The 15,590-nt window shown below is 46.3% G+C and overlaps 4 protein-coding genes across 4 annotated transcripts; 2 read left to right on the top strand and 2 right to left on the bottom strand.

The window, feature by feature from the left end:
- Nucleotides 1-3,829: 3,829 nt before the first annotated feature.
- PG994_006891 (uncharacterized protein) lies at nucleotides 3,830-4,509 on the bottom strand (the record flags this gene model as incomplete). Its single annotated transcript, XM_066858300.1, has 2 exons — nucleotides 3,830-4,403; nucleotides 4,481-4,509. The coding sequence occupies 2 exons, from the start codon at nucleotides 4,507-4,509 to the stop codon at nucleotides 3,830-3,832; spliced, it is 603 nt and encodes a 200-aa protein (XP_066717569.1).
- Nucleotides 4,510-5,471: 962 nt separating this feature from the next.
- Nucleotides 5,472-6,293, bottom strand: PG994_006892 (NUDIX hydrolase domain-like protein; the record flags this gene model as incomplete). Its single annotated transcript, XM_066858301.1, has 3 exons — nucleotides 5,472-5,633; nucleotides 5,791-5,996; nucleotides 6,191-6,293. The coding sequence occupies 3 exons, from the start codon at nucleotides 6,291-6,293 to the stop codon at nucleotides 5,472-5,474; spliced, it is 471 nt and encodes a 156-aa protein (XP_066717570.1).
- Nucleotides 6,294-7,404: 1,111 nt separating this feature from the next.
- On the top strand, nucleotides 7,405-8,465 carry PG994_006893 (uncharacterized protein; the record flags this gene model as incomplete). Its single annotated transcript, XM_066858302.1, has 2 exons — nucleotides 7,405-8,022; nucleotides 8,055-8,465. The coding sequence occupies 2 exons, from the start codon at nucleotides 7,405-7,407 to the stop codon at nucleotides 8,463-8,465; spliced, it is 1,029 nt and encodes a 342-aa protein (XP_066717571.1).
- A 3,434-nt stretch (nucleotides 8,466-11,899) lies between these two features.
- Nucleotides 11,900-13,909, top strand: PG994_006894 (general substrate transporter; the record flags this gene model as incomplete). Its single annotated transcript, XM_066858303.1, has 6 exons — nucleotides 11,900-12,081; nucleotides 12,160-12,306; nucleotides 12,412-12,485; nucleotides 12,544-13,137; nucleotides 13,220-13,626; nucleotides 13,700-13,909. The coding sequence occupies 6 exons, from the start codon at nucleotides 11,900-11,902 to the stop codon at nucleotides 13,907-13,909; spliced, it is 1,614 nt and encodes a 537-aa protein (XP_066717572.1).
- Nucleotides 13,910-15,590: the final 1,681 nt, after the last annotated feature.

Raw genomic sequence — 15,590 nt, forward strand, 5'->3', positions numbered from 1 at the left:
TAATATATTAAGCCGTTAATTAAGCTAAGTTAAGCTTCGCGTTAATATTAATTAAGTTTAAGTTTATAACTTAACGGATATTAAACGCCTTCGAAGCTTTTTATACTTTAAAATAACGATAATATACTCGTTTTTTAATTAAAAACGAGTTCGTTAAAACCGTAAGGTTAAAAATAATTAATTATAATCGAGTTAATAAAGTTATAGTAATAAATATTAACGTTTTTTCGATAAATTTAATACCTTAGAGTTAATTAATATCCCTTTTAAACGCTTTTATAATACCGACGAAATAAGTATCGGCTAAGGCGTTAGCGGTAACTATTAAGTAATTATTAAAGCTACTAGCTATTTAGCCTTTAAAAAAGACGTCGAAAAAGGGGAATAGATTACTACCCTAGAGTATATAGGCTGTAATAAGGTAGCCCTCTCGCCGCTAGTTATTTTTAAGGGGGCCGACGTTTAAAGCTAGTGGTTTCTAAATTAAAACGGCTATTTTTAAAATAACTAGCGGTTTAAAACGTTACTTAAAAGGTGGACTAGTAATATTATAACTTTAAATTAAATTTAAAATATTTTTATCCTTTATATACGGTTTTATTATAATAATAAATAAGTTATCCTAATTTATAATAATTATAAATTATATATAAACGATAATTTTTTATAGTTTTATTTTATAAATTATATATAAACGATAATTTTTTATAGTTTTATTTTATAAATTATATATAAACGATAATTTTTTATAGTTTTATTTTATAAATTATATTATGATTATATTGTATAAGTTTTAAATATAAGAGTTTTTAATTTATTAAAAAAAAAGTTAAGGATTATTTTAAAGGGGTATTTAAATACGGTTTTTTGATTAAAGCTTATAAAAATAAATATATTAAAAATATACCGCTAAATTAAAATTAACGTATTAATTCTTTTTATAATTAAAAACGTTTAAAAAATAATTAAAGTTTATTCGCGAGATCGCTCGAAGCTGTTATCGTTAAAATACGTTATCTTAAAAGATATAAAGGTTACCCGGGTACGTTTAAAATTATTAAAAAGAATTAAGAAAGAATTAATACCCGATTTCTTCGTCGAATTAATTTTAAGTACCTATTAAAATACCTTTTAATAGCTAGGAATTACGAAATAATAATTAAAAATTAATTATTATAAACCTTACTTTTAATTATTTTCTTAACGGCTCTTTATTAAGAGGGCTAAGAAGGCTTTAAATTAAAGCGTTAATAAAATCGTATATTTCGAAGCTTAAGTCGATTATTTTTAAATTAAACTTAATAATAAAACTATAAAAGTATATTAAAAGGTAAGAATCGTACCGGGATAATAATTTATTCGTATAGCTAATATACGCCGGGCTAAACGAAAGCTAAGAGGTAAAGTTATATACGAGGATAAAGCTAGCGACGTTAAAGTGCTAGGAGGGCCTCGTAACGCTATAAAAGCTATAGAAAATAATAGTACGGAGGCGGAGGACTGTATTATTATTAAAAATAACGAAAGATAATATATTTACGTTAATTCTAGCCGTAGAAATAGCTTTAATTATAAGGGTAACGGTAGTTTAATAAAGTAGCCCGTAAAGGGGTGGCTCGTAAAGGGTGCTTTAACTTATTAATATATACGTAAATTAAAAAATTAACTTAACGCGTTTTAACCTTTTATAATAACTTTATATTATTAAGTAAAACTAAATAAATTTATTTCTTTAACGTTATTTAACTTTATAAAATAAAAAAGTAATATTATATTAACTTTTAACGTATTAATAAAGTATTAATTAAAATAATTAAGTTTTAATTCTTAATTAAATTATATATATTTTAAATTTAAGTTATTAATATTAAAACAGCTAGATATCTATATTATTTTAAAAGGGGGTGCCACGTGCTTATGCGCACGAGCCCCTTTCCTGTTTTATAAAGAGGGGTATACGATGCCCCTCGCAGCTAGCAAAAGATAAGACATAAATAATAAAATATAGCAATACAGCACCACTTGAACCCTCATTTATACGTATGTACGAAAGCTTATTTAATAATTAAACTTAAAGATAAATATAATATAAACGAGTATAATATTTTAAAAAGTTAAAGAAATAATAACTTTATAGTAAATAATTCGAAATTATATTTTATTTAATAAAAATAACTTAATTTAAAGGATTAAATAATTTATTACAGTGCGTTTAAACTAACCACTACGCTATAAAGAAAAAGCTTTAAAAATAACTAGACGGTTATTTTTATTTAATTCTACGCTTTAAGTGCTACCTCGTGAGAGATTAACTCGTCGATCGTAATATAATTATATTAAAATATATATCGATATTAAATAAATATATTCTTTTTTTTAATAATTTATAAAAGTTAATCGGTTTAAAAATAATAATTCCCTTAAAAACTTAATAAATTTAAAGAATAAAAGTTTAATATAAATAATAAAAGTTAAATAAATAACGAAATTATTATTAAATAATATAACAAGGCTAAGAAATCGCGGCTGAGGCACGGACAGTTAGTCATGTGACATAAAGGGGTATAATATTAATTTCGCGATGCGTTTCGATATATAACAGATTAATAATAAACATGCACTTTTTAATATACACTTAGACGTTCGTTTCGTTACTCCTACAATGTTTCCCCCTAGAAAGAAGGCCGCGTGCAAGCAGCCCAATAAGGGGCTGACCCTACGAGTGCCGACCGCAGTCTGTAGCAGTACGGATTGTGTGTTTTTAATAGTTTAAAAATCTCTTTATATTAAAAACCGCTTTAAACGATTTAAAAAATACTCGTTTATTTATTTTAAATAAGTATAATAGTTATATAATTAATAATTTTATATTCTTTTATTATTAAAATAATATTTACTTATTATTTTTACTTTTTAATTTATTATACGGTTTTTAACCCTTTAATACTAAAGTTTTTACTATTATAAAAGCTTATTATTAAAAATAGATCGGGTTTTTATCTTTATTAACGAATTTAACCTTTATTAATAAATAAAACTTCTTTATATATTATATTAAAGTTTATAAAAAAGCTTTATTAACTTAAAATATTAAAAGTAATTAACGTAATAATAGATTTTAAGTCGTATATATTACTAAGCAACTTATTAAGTCTTTTTTATTTAAAAATAGTAATTAAAACGAATAGAAAAAATAATATAAGCTTTAATTAATTAAAATAAAGCCCTTATATTTATTTAAACTCTTTTAATTAATAATATATTATAATTACTATTAAAAAAGTGTATTAATTTAAAATATTAAATTCGATACTTTTATTAATTAAATTAAAGCGACCTTATTATATAACGTTAATTATTAAAAAAGATTTAAAGAAGACTATTTATTAATTAATATAGAATTATAAATATAGTCTTTAAAAGAAAAGTTAAAGCTTATACAACCACGAGAAAACGAAGGGTATAAATTAGCTCGAATTTAAAATTTATATAAATTAAGAGTATATAAAGTACGAGGGAGGAGTAAAATAAAGTTAAAATTAAAGAATTAAATTTTAAAATATCTATTATATTTATAATTAAAAGCGATTATACTATAATTAAAAATTAAAGGAATAATAAATATTTAAAGTTAGTATTTAATTTATACCTTTAATTTTATTAATAAGTTAATTATAGGGGGGGGGGGGGTTAATTATGAGGTGACGTACGTTATCATAGCCGCCTATTTAGTTGCCCGAGTCCGTCTATATAAGAACTGAGAGTAATCTGAGACAAGTGGCTTGAAGTGTCACCCTTGCACACTGCCGATACCAGCGCTGGCGAATTACTACATCGGCGTAGCCTCTCTTTTCAACAAGGAGTTGGTCGGAGAGGCCGGTTTGTCTGACAACTTACCGTTAAACTTGACATCCTCAAGCTCCTTCCAAACCGGCGGCTCAGTGGGGTTATTTTGAGACAGCCGCTTTACCACCCCCTGCAAGATATTAAGCCCCTCGTAAGACCCGACACCGCTGAAGCCGTCGCACCGAAGGCTGCTGAGGCGTGGCAAAAATAGGCCCAGCAGCACGCTGACGTACAGCCCCCAATCGGACTGGGGCCAGTACCTCGTCACCTTTTCGGCCTCTTTGGTAGCGAATTCCTCCCAGGCCAGCGCCAGGGGGTTGTCCGGCAGCTTCTCGCGCACGAGGGCTAGGATGGGCTTCGGGTTGTCGATGTTAGGCGGGCCGTCCGTCTGGAGACTGCGCACAAGCGGCGCGAGGCCATCGTCGTTGATGGACGATAGCACCGCGCCTAGAATTTTCACCAGGTTGTCTTGGGGACGGGCCTTTGCTCTGTCGTACCACGTCCGCACGGTGAGGGTGTGGTACAGCGCCGGCGTGGCGAGGGTGCGGAACGGGCGGCTGGTGCGGGCAAGGTGGCCAGCGACGCCTTGTCCATGAGGGGGTCTATGTGGGAGATGATTTGGCTGAGCACCTACGGAGGCAAGGAAGAAAGCTGTAGCTTCATTTTGACGTTGCCTCGATTTTATTGCTTGGACCTGGATGCGAGAACGAACCTAGTTCCTGGGTTCTGTTTTCAGCTTCGATTCAATTTGGACAGTAGTCCGCTCGGATGGCAAAAAAAGAGCAACGACGGTTGCCTGATGACGTCATTGTGTACAACCAAACGCCTCTACCGCCGAAGCCAACTAAAGGCGAGGTCTAGTGGTACCACCTCTTAGGCCTGTGTAACCAACACAAACGAGAGATTTCAATGAATTTAAGTATAGGTAGGCTAGCTCGTCAAGTGTGAGGGTATACTTAACGAATGGCTCGTAAATCATTGTGATCTTGATGGGAGTGAAGTGGGAGCAAACGGAAAAGGGAAAAGAACGATGACAACTATACAACAACAATAACTCCCGCCCAGCCACGTGGAACGCTACCTAACACCCTACGCAGAACCAAAAGGGGAACAGTGAAGTTGGCACCAACTTGAAGACACCGCCATACAGGAGGCGGCCTCAAAGACATTCTTTGGCCATCCGCCTACTGGCGAAGGGGCCATGTCCAGAAACACCACGACACGGGGGCAGGCTGTTGCGCAGCGGAGCCGAGATTCAAACGGACAGGACGAAAACGATCAGACATCTAAATGACGTCTTGACTGAATTCCTAGACGCACTGAGAAGAACCACTAGTGAAAGCCTCGGCGTATTGTTGTTGCTGTTATTATTGTATTATTAAATGCCATGGGGTCATACTGCATGGAAGCATGCTTCTAGCCTCTCACAGGGCATCGGATCGTGCCGAGCTAGATATAATACTATTCAAGAGAGTCCACACAGCATCGAGTATGCCGATGATGAGGTATCAGAATGCAAAGTTCTATGTAAACCGCAACGTAGTATGAGCTACGAGTAGAACACACGTTACCACAGGATATTGCTATCCGTGTCCAAAGCCTGAATAGAAAGAAAGAAACCCCCTTTATTCGGATTGCAAGACATCATCATGAAGCCGTGGGTTTTCCCGCACCAGGTTCTCCACCGGCAAGAACAACTCCTCGGCGCCGCCCTCCCTATTGGCCATGGCCTGAATCTCCGGCCAGCTCTTCCAAGTCCATCCCTCGCACTTGTTTGGCTCTAACCTCTATGAGTAAGAAAAAAAGGGTTAGTGAGTAAACAGCCCAACTATTTAAGCCGGGCCGTGCCACGCGCGCGGGCGGGAACGTTGAGAAAAACTCAGAAGCTCAAAGTCCTCTCACCAGAGGATTCGTGGAAAAAAATGTCCAAAGTGGGAAACTTACTTGGGGCAGCTGCTGAGGGTCTCTGCGCTCGCACTTCATAAACACGGTGATGTAGTGTTTGTCCAGCTCGGGAAACCTGTCGTTGGTGAGGCCGACGACCCGTCCGGCCCGGATTCGCAAGCCCGTCTCCTCCAGCGTCTCGCGTTCCACGCAGTCGGCAAAGTCCTCGCCCTGCTCGAGGTGCCCGCCCGGGAATCCCCAGTGTCCTGAATATCGATAGGTAGGCAGTCAGCAAGGTTGGGGAACCTTAATAATGGGACGGGACGGTGATGGCCTCCCCCCCGGGAATAAGTCTTGGCTGGGAAAAGAGAACGGGCCAGACCATGCAGGGGAGGGAAAACAAGAAGAATCGGGATTCTTCGGATTCTTCTTGTTACCTTAAGCTTACTTAGTCACTTACCTCTCCCCAGGGCGCTGAGACGGCGTCCTATCAGTATGCGGCCTTGTTCGTCGGCGATGATGGCGAAGATGCCCACACGGGGGTGCAAACCGTGGCACGCCATGGGTCAGTACCCGAAGTCCACAAGAAACGAAATTCGAACAGCTTGGCGACTTGGAAAATATTGGTCGGATATGGTTGTTAGTCGCTTATCATCTTGTCTCTCTCTCTCTCTCTCTCTTTGTGGCCAGGGCAGCCTTTCCCCGAGAATGATAAGTGAGAGGGAACTGGGAATTGAGACCAGAAGAAAAAGGCCATCTGAAAATTCCATCCCTCTATCGCTGAACCTAAGGGGAATAAGCACCTGCCGCCACTGCCTCCCGGAGAATGCGCAATCCTGCATCGCCAACGCATGTCAATGCCACCAAGATACCGATTAAGGAGCTAGGTTTCTTGGCCCCGCGTCGCGGTCCCAATCGCCCTTTAGGCTGTGGGGAAATTAGGGTGGGCTTCGTGTGCATAGTGTTTATCTATTGGATATGTATCGTGTCAAGGGTCTGGTAGTGCACCATAACATACCAGCGCATGATCAACCTCGCCGCATTCGTGCACATATTGTGCAGACCGCCCCGTTGAAGGCCCTGTATTTTGATAGCTGCAGCTGGGGAAATGAATGCGTCGTTGGGGGGCAGGCAGGGTTACTCATCCTGTCTGCCATGCGCATGCGACAGAAGGCCGTGACGGGAGGGGAAGGGAGCTTCTGCACCGAGTTACCATGGAAGCGCTCTCTTGGTTCATCTCGATTCAAGGAAAACCCCTCCAAAATCTTCATAAGATGGGATGAAAAGGCACATCCGAACTTTTCCTTGCTAGTTATTGCAAACTTTCGGCTACACAGGGAAGGACTCAGGAGAAAGCATAATTCACGAGTCACGAGAGTTCTGGTCTCTCGGCTCGAATTCGCATAATGGGGTCATCTTTCAGCCACCAGACAGTAGCTGAAAGCCCAGGGAAGCTTTTCTCTTCATCATTGGATCTTTTTGCCACCACCAACAACACCCCATCGGATCTGGATCAGTAAGTATCCCTTGTTCGTTGTGGCAGCTCTTCGTCACTGCATATGCTCTTCGTTCGTCTTCCCCTCTGGCTAAACGTTTTGTTGTGGTGGCAGAACTCATTATGTCCCGGGAAAGAGGATGCGTCCTCGGAACGAGGCGACTGTAGAGAACCACACCATGGGCGCCTCGCTTCCCCGATACTTGGAGATCAAAGTCCACCAAGCGGTCCTGGAGAGGGCGTACAGCGAGATCGTAGTGCGGGGCCGCTATGCCCGCCACGAAGCATCGTCGCCGGGTTCGGGCTCGATGGCGTTCGACGGCGAGAAGAGGGACAAGCCGTTCAACTGGGAGCGGCCGACAGCGCGGGTCGAGGGCCAGACGCTTTACGTCGAGTGCTTCCCGGGCTACGACCACGTGGAGCACTATGCCGAAATCATCGCCAACTATCTCAAGATCAGGGAGAATCAGGGCGGGTTCAGTGGCCATGCCCTGACGCCGTCTTCTCGAGTCTTCTTCGAGCCGGCATCGTGCTCGGACACGCAGATGGCTTTGCAGGCCACCAACCTCGGCGAGTTCCCTGGTGACGGCGTGGACACGGTGATCCTCGGGCTGGTCTGGTACTTGCCTCGACTGACGGGCGCAGACACAGATTGGAGCGGCGATGGCCCCTGGCAGTGGATCATCAAGTCGTTTGGTGCCAGGCGTGTGGCATTTCTAGGGTTCCGCCCGGCGTTTTGGGGCGACATCTCGGGCGAGGTTGTGCACACGCTGGCGTCGCGGTTCGGCATCAAGGAGGTGCTGTACCTGGGGAAGCTGGGGCGCTGCAGCCCGAGGTAGCACCCAACATGTGGCTGGCGACGGGGGGTCGGTCGCTGGTGCACGGGCGGGTGGTGGAGTGGGCGAGCGCGTTGGGCGCATCTGTCGAGCGCCGCAGGAACGGCGCCGTCATCGTGGGGACGCACGTTACGTTGGGCAGTTTGCTGCACGAGACTAAGAGCTGGCATTCCCAGCTTGTCGGCGAGGTCGACTTCGTGGATCCCGAGATCGGCATGATGGCCCAGGCTGCCATCCGCAGCGGCATCCGGTACGGCTACCTGCACATGATCACGGACAACCTAGGACGCAAGTACGATGAAGACTTGTCGAACGAGAGGAAGGAGAGCGTCCTCCGGCATCGTGCCAGGCTGCACCAGGTGGTCCAAGACGTTGTAGAGGATCACCTTTGGACAAACCCTTAGTAAAGTCACGAATCAGATCAGTTCCGGGGACTGTTCCCTTTCATTTCCCGCCGTCCTCGCTGGGTCCGGAATTAGAAAACAACTCCATTGAGCAATAATCAATGGTTTACTTACAGTGTCATGTCTCCTGAATTTAGACAAGATAGTCGGACGAGTTTCAAACGAAGGCAAGGAAAGGCAGCTGGAGGAATTTCCGGCCGGGAGCCTTCGTTTGATGGCTGAGCCAGAACATTGCCTATGATGTCGGGACTCGTTTACCTCCGCAGAATGAAAAATAAAAACCTCAGCTGCAGTCAATATATGCATCATCGTGAATGTAACTCACGCTATGCACTCAGGAACGCAGGGGCCTTTGGCGAGACTAGAGGGCGCAGGGGGTGCTATAATTGGTAGGGTGGCACTCAACCGACGAGAAGGCCGATGCTGCGATTCCCAGAGTACATTGACATCGGCCCGAGCGCGTGCGGTGGCAGTGGCTCATCTAATTCTCATATGGGGATCGAATCAAGATGGTGTTGCAGGACCAGGTGGTGTGCGGGTAATAAACCATCTATGGCGACAGGAAATCCCCCGGTCGCCCGTCTGGGTGGAAGGACACGAGACAGCAGCCCTCCCGACAACCGCCAAATATTTGCAGGTCATCCACACAGCGCAGATCCCTCGGCAAGGTCTTTCTGCCGCCTAGTGGGACGCTTAAGGGTCTGGACTTCATGTATAGTAGGAAGAGGCCTGTGGGGGAGCTATCCAATGCTGTGCAGCGTAAACGGCAAGCTAATGCCCTCCACTGGGCAGCAAACCGTGTGAGGACGGTTTGTACTGGCAATACCACCCGAATAGAATCAGCCGGTTGATCACATTCGCATATCATGATGTGATGGCTGGGATGAGTCACTGCTCAGGCGCTTGTTGGTTCGAGTTCGGTGAACAGGCGCCCTGGACTGCTGCACACTAGACCATTGTGCCAAGAAGCGACCCAATAGTTACCAAGTCCAAAACCTGCCAGCAGTTATGGACCCAGCAGGATGGTACGGTTAGCAGCTGTTGGCTGTGACCATGAGCCATGGACTATGGGCATCAGCAGCCGCGGAGCCGATAGTGTGTGGACAGTTGATCAGTGGTGGCTGAGGCCCGAGAAAACAGGCCAGCACGCCATAGCGCGGCAGGATTGGCATGGAATTCCAGTAAATGCCATGCGGAACATGGGATCAGGAGAAAATGCTGGTCCGTCTGTGCAGGATTGCCTCCAACTTTCGGGCCTGTGCTCCGGCAAACGTCGTTGGGACGGGTCAGTGGTCTTGGAGGAACTTGGCAAATGGTCTTGTTTTTTGTATTTCCTTAGCTCCGGCTGAAACCAATAGGGCGATTGATCTATTTCCCCCAGGCGAGAAGGATGTAGTGCGAGTGTGTATGACCAAGCTCAGGTGTGTGTGTGCGCACCAGCAAAATCCCTGGCCATAGGTTGGTCCCTTCTCGGGGAAACGACGACAAGCTTTTGGGGCCGACGAATTTCTGCAAGTCTGTTGCACTGTACTTGATGTAGCTTGCAGAAGTAGAAGTGGTGGTGATGGTGTAACACAGGAGTAGCAGGGGTGAGCAGGGACGGCTTTGTCAAATATTGAACATCGAACCCGCCTAGCCCATAGATTGGAGGCCTAGTAGTAGCCAAACCAGACATTCAGACATTTCGCTTGGGAGGAATCGGTCCCAAAGCGTCTTTGCAGCCGTCCCGAAAAAACCTCATTCTGCAGAGGTTTCAATCTGATCAATTCAACTACCTGTTCTGTGTCAGACGATTGCTCATATTCAGATTGATGAGTCGTGTACTGGACGCGAGTTGTTACAGTTCATGTTCGCGTGTCTAGCTACCTTGAGTACCTACCTAAGGTTAGGTAATAGGTAGTATGTACCGATTATGGCTTCTTAGGGGGGGTCCACTCTCTCCACGTTTCTGGAAAGAGCCTGGAATCGCCCCCAGGGTTTGGGTTCCTTCAAGATCCCCATTGTTTTTTCCCTTCCTTTGACCGACCCCGAGTCCCCAGGTTTTGGTCGATCTACGACTACCGAATTCAACCGTCTCTAGCGTCTTTCACATCACGGGCAACGATTCCCGAATAGAACAAACAGCCACTGGTACGATGAATGGGCATGGGCCACCACCTGCTTTTAGTTCCCGTGCTCCTGGCAAATCTAAGCACAAATGAACCGGTCGCCTGCTATTGGCGCATTTCCATTCTACCCGAATTTGCCGGCCAATTTAACCGGACCTATCCTGGCACCCCTGTCGCTCGGGTCTCCCAGCAAACTGTGCCGGCATGGGCATCCCAGCCTGCACGCTCGCTCATCTGTACTCCATGAGTCGACCATGGTGCCATGGCATCCCGTTGATCATCGCTGCGTCCACACATGTGCAGACTGTCAGCCTGGCAGCACAACTTTCTCTCGCCGCCCAGAACGGCCGTGGTCAAGTGCCTTGGCTACCACGCAATTGAGTTGGTGTTGACGGGTAAATCCACGGAATGGATAGGTACGGTCAGTGCACTTTTGGAGGTCGTGGCCGTCAAGTCTACCTATTACCCAAGGGCAATGGGTGCTTGTCGGTGTCGAAACCCCACTGAGCAGTTGAGGGATTCCGAGTCTCAGGTGGTTTTCTTTCTGTCCACTGCTCTGGTTGGTTGAGTCAACTAGATTGTGGCTTGCATCCTCGAGATATGTTCGACCGCTGATTACACAGTCATGCCATCTTCCTTTTGCTCCATCCTACCGGAAATCTGGCTGCATCTGTCTTTTCAGCTCACCTGCCTTAGCTAAGCTAGGGCTTTCATTCCACAAAGCAGACAGGCTAGACGGTCCGTCTTCCATCCCCATGGGCAAGGGGCGCGGGTCTGGGGAAGTGTGGGAAAAAAAGAAAACCATTCCCCATTTTGCTTTCACCCACCATAACAGCTGACTGTGTGCCTCCACTGCAGTACGCAGAAAAGAGCGTAGTTTAGTCCAGAGTCGCCTCGGTTGGCCGGCAGGCCTTCTCCAATTCCTCTTGCCAATCCCCACGTCCCATTCGGCGAAGCTGAGGTGCTCTTGACACACCTAGCGGTCCAGACACGGAACCGGAACTAGCTCGCTTGCTCGTTGGCCCACGGCTCGACCATCATTGCACGACTACGGCCTACCCCCTGCCTAATACCGCCGCACACCCATGCCTACTCCAGATTGCCCTCCCCGCCTCCAATGCAACCAATCCGGCCCAGGGTCTCTCCGGGGCAGCTCAAGATATATGAACGAACATTTCCCTGCATCCACATGAACCCTTCCTCCTGGATTGTCCATCCGAGTCTCAACGCCTCAATAGAGTGGTCTCGTGTGCCCGTCTCTGACTTGAACGCCCTCTGAAACTTTCCCAAAGGTCACCCAGCCCGTCGGGTTTATCGCCAGCCAGGATGGTTGCCATCGCGACTCCCCACGTGGGGGCCGAGGGTCAAGCCAGCCAGAAGCTGGTCATGGCCCAAGAGGAAGCCCCCGATTTCGAGAGAGTGCACTGGATGAGAGAACCGCATCTGCGGAAGCTCTACGCCTGCTGCTTCATCCTCATGCTCGCCTCGGCCACCACCGGTTACGATGGGTAAGTGCATACTGGCCGGATCCCCTACCCAGCCATAACGTACCCAGAGTATGCTGACATTTCTCCGACGCCGGACAGTTCCCTCATCAACGTTTCCCAACAGATCCCACTGTGGAAGAAGTACCTGCCCGAGGTCGACGAGGAAGCCGACTCCAATTCCGAAAGCTGGTTGGGTCTCCTAGTCAACATGATGAACATTGGAAGTATTGTCAGCTTCTTCATCACGTGAGTATACCGACGGCAATGAATCCTGCCAGCCCCTTCCTCTCTACTAAGGGATATCGAGACTGACCTTGAATAGCCCCTATGTCGCTGACAACCTCGGCGAAGACCCGCGATTGCTATTGGCTGCGTCTTCATGGTCCTCGGTGGTTGTCTGTCGGCCTTCTGCAACGGCTACGGCAGTAAGCAAACCTGTTACTTGGCAACATCCCTGACAGCATGGCTAACTGAAAGTCCCAGTGTTCATTGCCGGTCGATTCCTCCTTGGTTTCGGAAACAGTTTCGCGCAGATGGCCTCGCCCCTGCTACTCACGGAGATTTGCCATCCCCAGCACCGTGGTCCTCTGACCGCCGTCTATAACTGCCTCTGGAACGCCGGCTCTCTAGTAGTCTCCTGCATCGGCTGGGGTACTGCCACCGTTGGGAACGACTGGTCGTGGCGATCCATCACCTTCATCCAAGTCGTCCCCTCCGTGATCCAGCTGGCCTTCATCTGGTGGATTCCCGAATCTCCTCGATTCCTCCTGCACAAGGACCGCAGCGATGAGGCTTTGCACATGCTGGCCAAGTACCACGCCGGTGGCGACGTGAACAACCCGACCGTCCAGTTCGAGTTTCAAGAGATTCGCGAGACCATGCGCCTGGAGAAGGAGGCCAACCGCAATGTTGGCTATGCTGACTTCGTGAAGACCAAGGGCAACCGCTGGCGACTGGCAATTCTGGTCTCTCTCGGTGTCATCTCTCAATACAGTGGCAACGCTCTGTTCTCCAACTACATCAATGCCGTCTACAAGGGTGCCGGCATCACTGGAGTAAATCAGCAGCTCGGTGTAAGTTGATCTCCCATGTGCTTCTTCTTCTGTTTTTTTCCTTGAGTCACTCTCTACAAAGCCTATCTGCTGACCGATTCCTACAGCTTTCCACTGGCAAGACCATCCTCGACTTGTTCGTGACCATCGGTGCTGCCATGACAGTCGACTATTTTGGCCGTCGACCCCTCTTCCTGCTCTGGCCGGAGGCATGTGCGCATCGTTCCTGGTCTGGACCATTATCGGCGCCATCTATGAGAACTCGGGTGAAACGAACATGTCGGCCGGCTACGCGCAGATCCCCTTCGTCTGGTTCTTCGGCATCTTCTACGATATCGGTTTCTCCGGTCTGCTCATTGCCTACGCCCTCGAGATCTTGCCCTTCAAGCTCCGTGCCAAGGGTATGACAATCATGAACATCGTCGTCCAGGCCATTCTCGCCATCGGCAACCAAACCAACCTGCTGGCCTGGAACAGGCTACCCAACCACTGGAACTTCATGCTGTTCTACACTGTACGTTACTCTTTCGTTTCCTTAGCCGCTACTTCCGAGAAAAACGTTTGCTGACCCTTACTCCACTAAACAGCTCTGGGACTTCGTCGAGCTTGTCTTCGTTTACTTCTTCTACGTCGAGACCAAGGGCCCGACCCTTGAGGAGATCGCCAAGATCTTCGATGGTTCTGATGCCGTCGTCGCCAACATTAACCTCCACCAGGTCGAGAAGGACATCCACACCCAAGTCCACGAGGAGGAGATCCTGGAGAAGGATATGCACTCGCCCAAGACCGCCATCTGAGGAGAAGGAAACGACATGAGAGGACAGACTTGATACCCATCATCCCCTTCCCCCGTCACGCCACCCAACCACCCAGAAAATCCCACGGATATACAATGCAAAAAGATGAGGAAATGCGGCTGGTGTGATAGATAATACGAAGGCAGTACATCTGACAAAACATGTAGTGGGAGGTTCCATATCTATTCTATGATTTAGCTACTATCGAAATAGCAAGCGTTATCTATACCTTCTTGCCTAGTTTGAGTCACTCCATTCTTCTGGAGTACCTCCAATCGTGGACTTGGCCTAGAGCAATCATTGACTGGTTCCGTTACACACTATAAGGTTACTATCATGTATGTGTGTATGATGACAATGGAAATGACTACCCTACCCAAAAGCACAGGCTTCTAAGATCTAGCAGTCATAGTGGATGGTTATCGTGAGTTGGTCCAGGTAGGTAGACCAAGTTGCGATATTTGAGAAGCTTTCCTTGCCCTGAGTTAATACCGACGCGCCCTCAGGGGAGAAGCGGCTAACACCAGCAAGTAGCTCCCGCCAAGCCGCTCATTTGCTTCCTTACAACAAAATGGCAGAAAGATAAATGAACATAAGGACTGGATTATACGAGATATTAACATCGATTTTACGGTTGTGGTAAAATGTTTTATAGGAAGCAAAGGTCAGGAACTCAAGCCCAAACCCCCATGAGAACTCAAATTAAAATAGAAAAAATAGATAACCACTCCTAGCCATAGACACAGTTGTTGCCGCTGACTTTTTGTGGTAGTTGGTCAAGAAGTTGATACAGCACAGCGGGTGTTGGCACTATGGAACAACCACGCTTCTTTTGTCAGCGTGGATGAGCAGGTGTGCATACCGTTTGACTGGCAAGATAACGGTCGCGGAAGAGCCTTATTTTCTCTCCTGTTGTGTATTGGAGAATGTATGCTGCAGCTATATTCTTCCGTCTTCGGGCCGGAGACGCCTTCGTGTTCTACGAGCCCCCGGGGTCCCACTTGCTGGGGCCATCCTCGACATCTCTGGCGAGACGAATGTCGCCCTCTATTTCCTTACATCGAGTCCTAGCAGCTACTCGGGCCGACGTAAACCTTACCCATCGGTGTTGAAATCCATCCAAATTCGTCATCAAGGTGCATCAAGTCCCTGCTTCCAGATAATGTCGCCGTTTGGGTTGTTTTCGTTACGAGTGGCCCCCTCTCCCCCAAGGGTCTGGCCAGACACGATCCCGCGTGGCGCGTCCTTAACCTGCTACCGCTTCGCCTGAGGTTTTCTACCAGAGAAAGCTTCACACAGGCCTTGGAGCAAGCTAAGGGGGCAGTATACGCCGCTCTTGCCCACGCCTCCGTGCCGATAGACGTGCTTCTCTCGGAGCTGGGGGTTAAGAACGACGGACTATACGCCTCTGTTCCAGGCAGTTTGGCGATTGCGAGATCGAGGGACAGGAGTATTCGATTGGCCGTGCAGGCTACGATGTGGCTTTGGATGTGATTGAAAATTCAGACGGCGAATGCACGGTGAACATGATGATCCCAAAGGATCTGTCTGACCGGGGACGATGCTACTTTCGCGTTTCTTGATCGCCAGATGGGCTTCCAGCGTCCAGCGCTGCTGGATAGGTAGACAATCAGGCAGCAGTATTCTGTGGCACATGTCAACATGTTCTTACAATTACCAT

This window comes from Apiospora phragmitis (genome assembly GCF_038363925.1).
Source record: "Apiospora phragmitis strain CBS 135458 chromosome Unknown utg000006l:1.0-5683423.0:1.0-5690449.0, whole genome shotgun sequence".
NCBI lineage: Eukaryota > Fungi > Ascomycota > Sordariomycetes > Amphisphaeriales > Apiosporaceae > Apiospora > Apiospora phragmitis.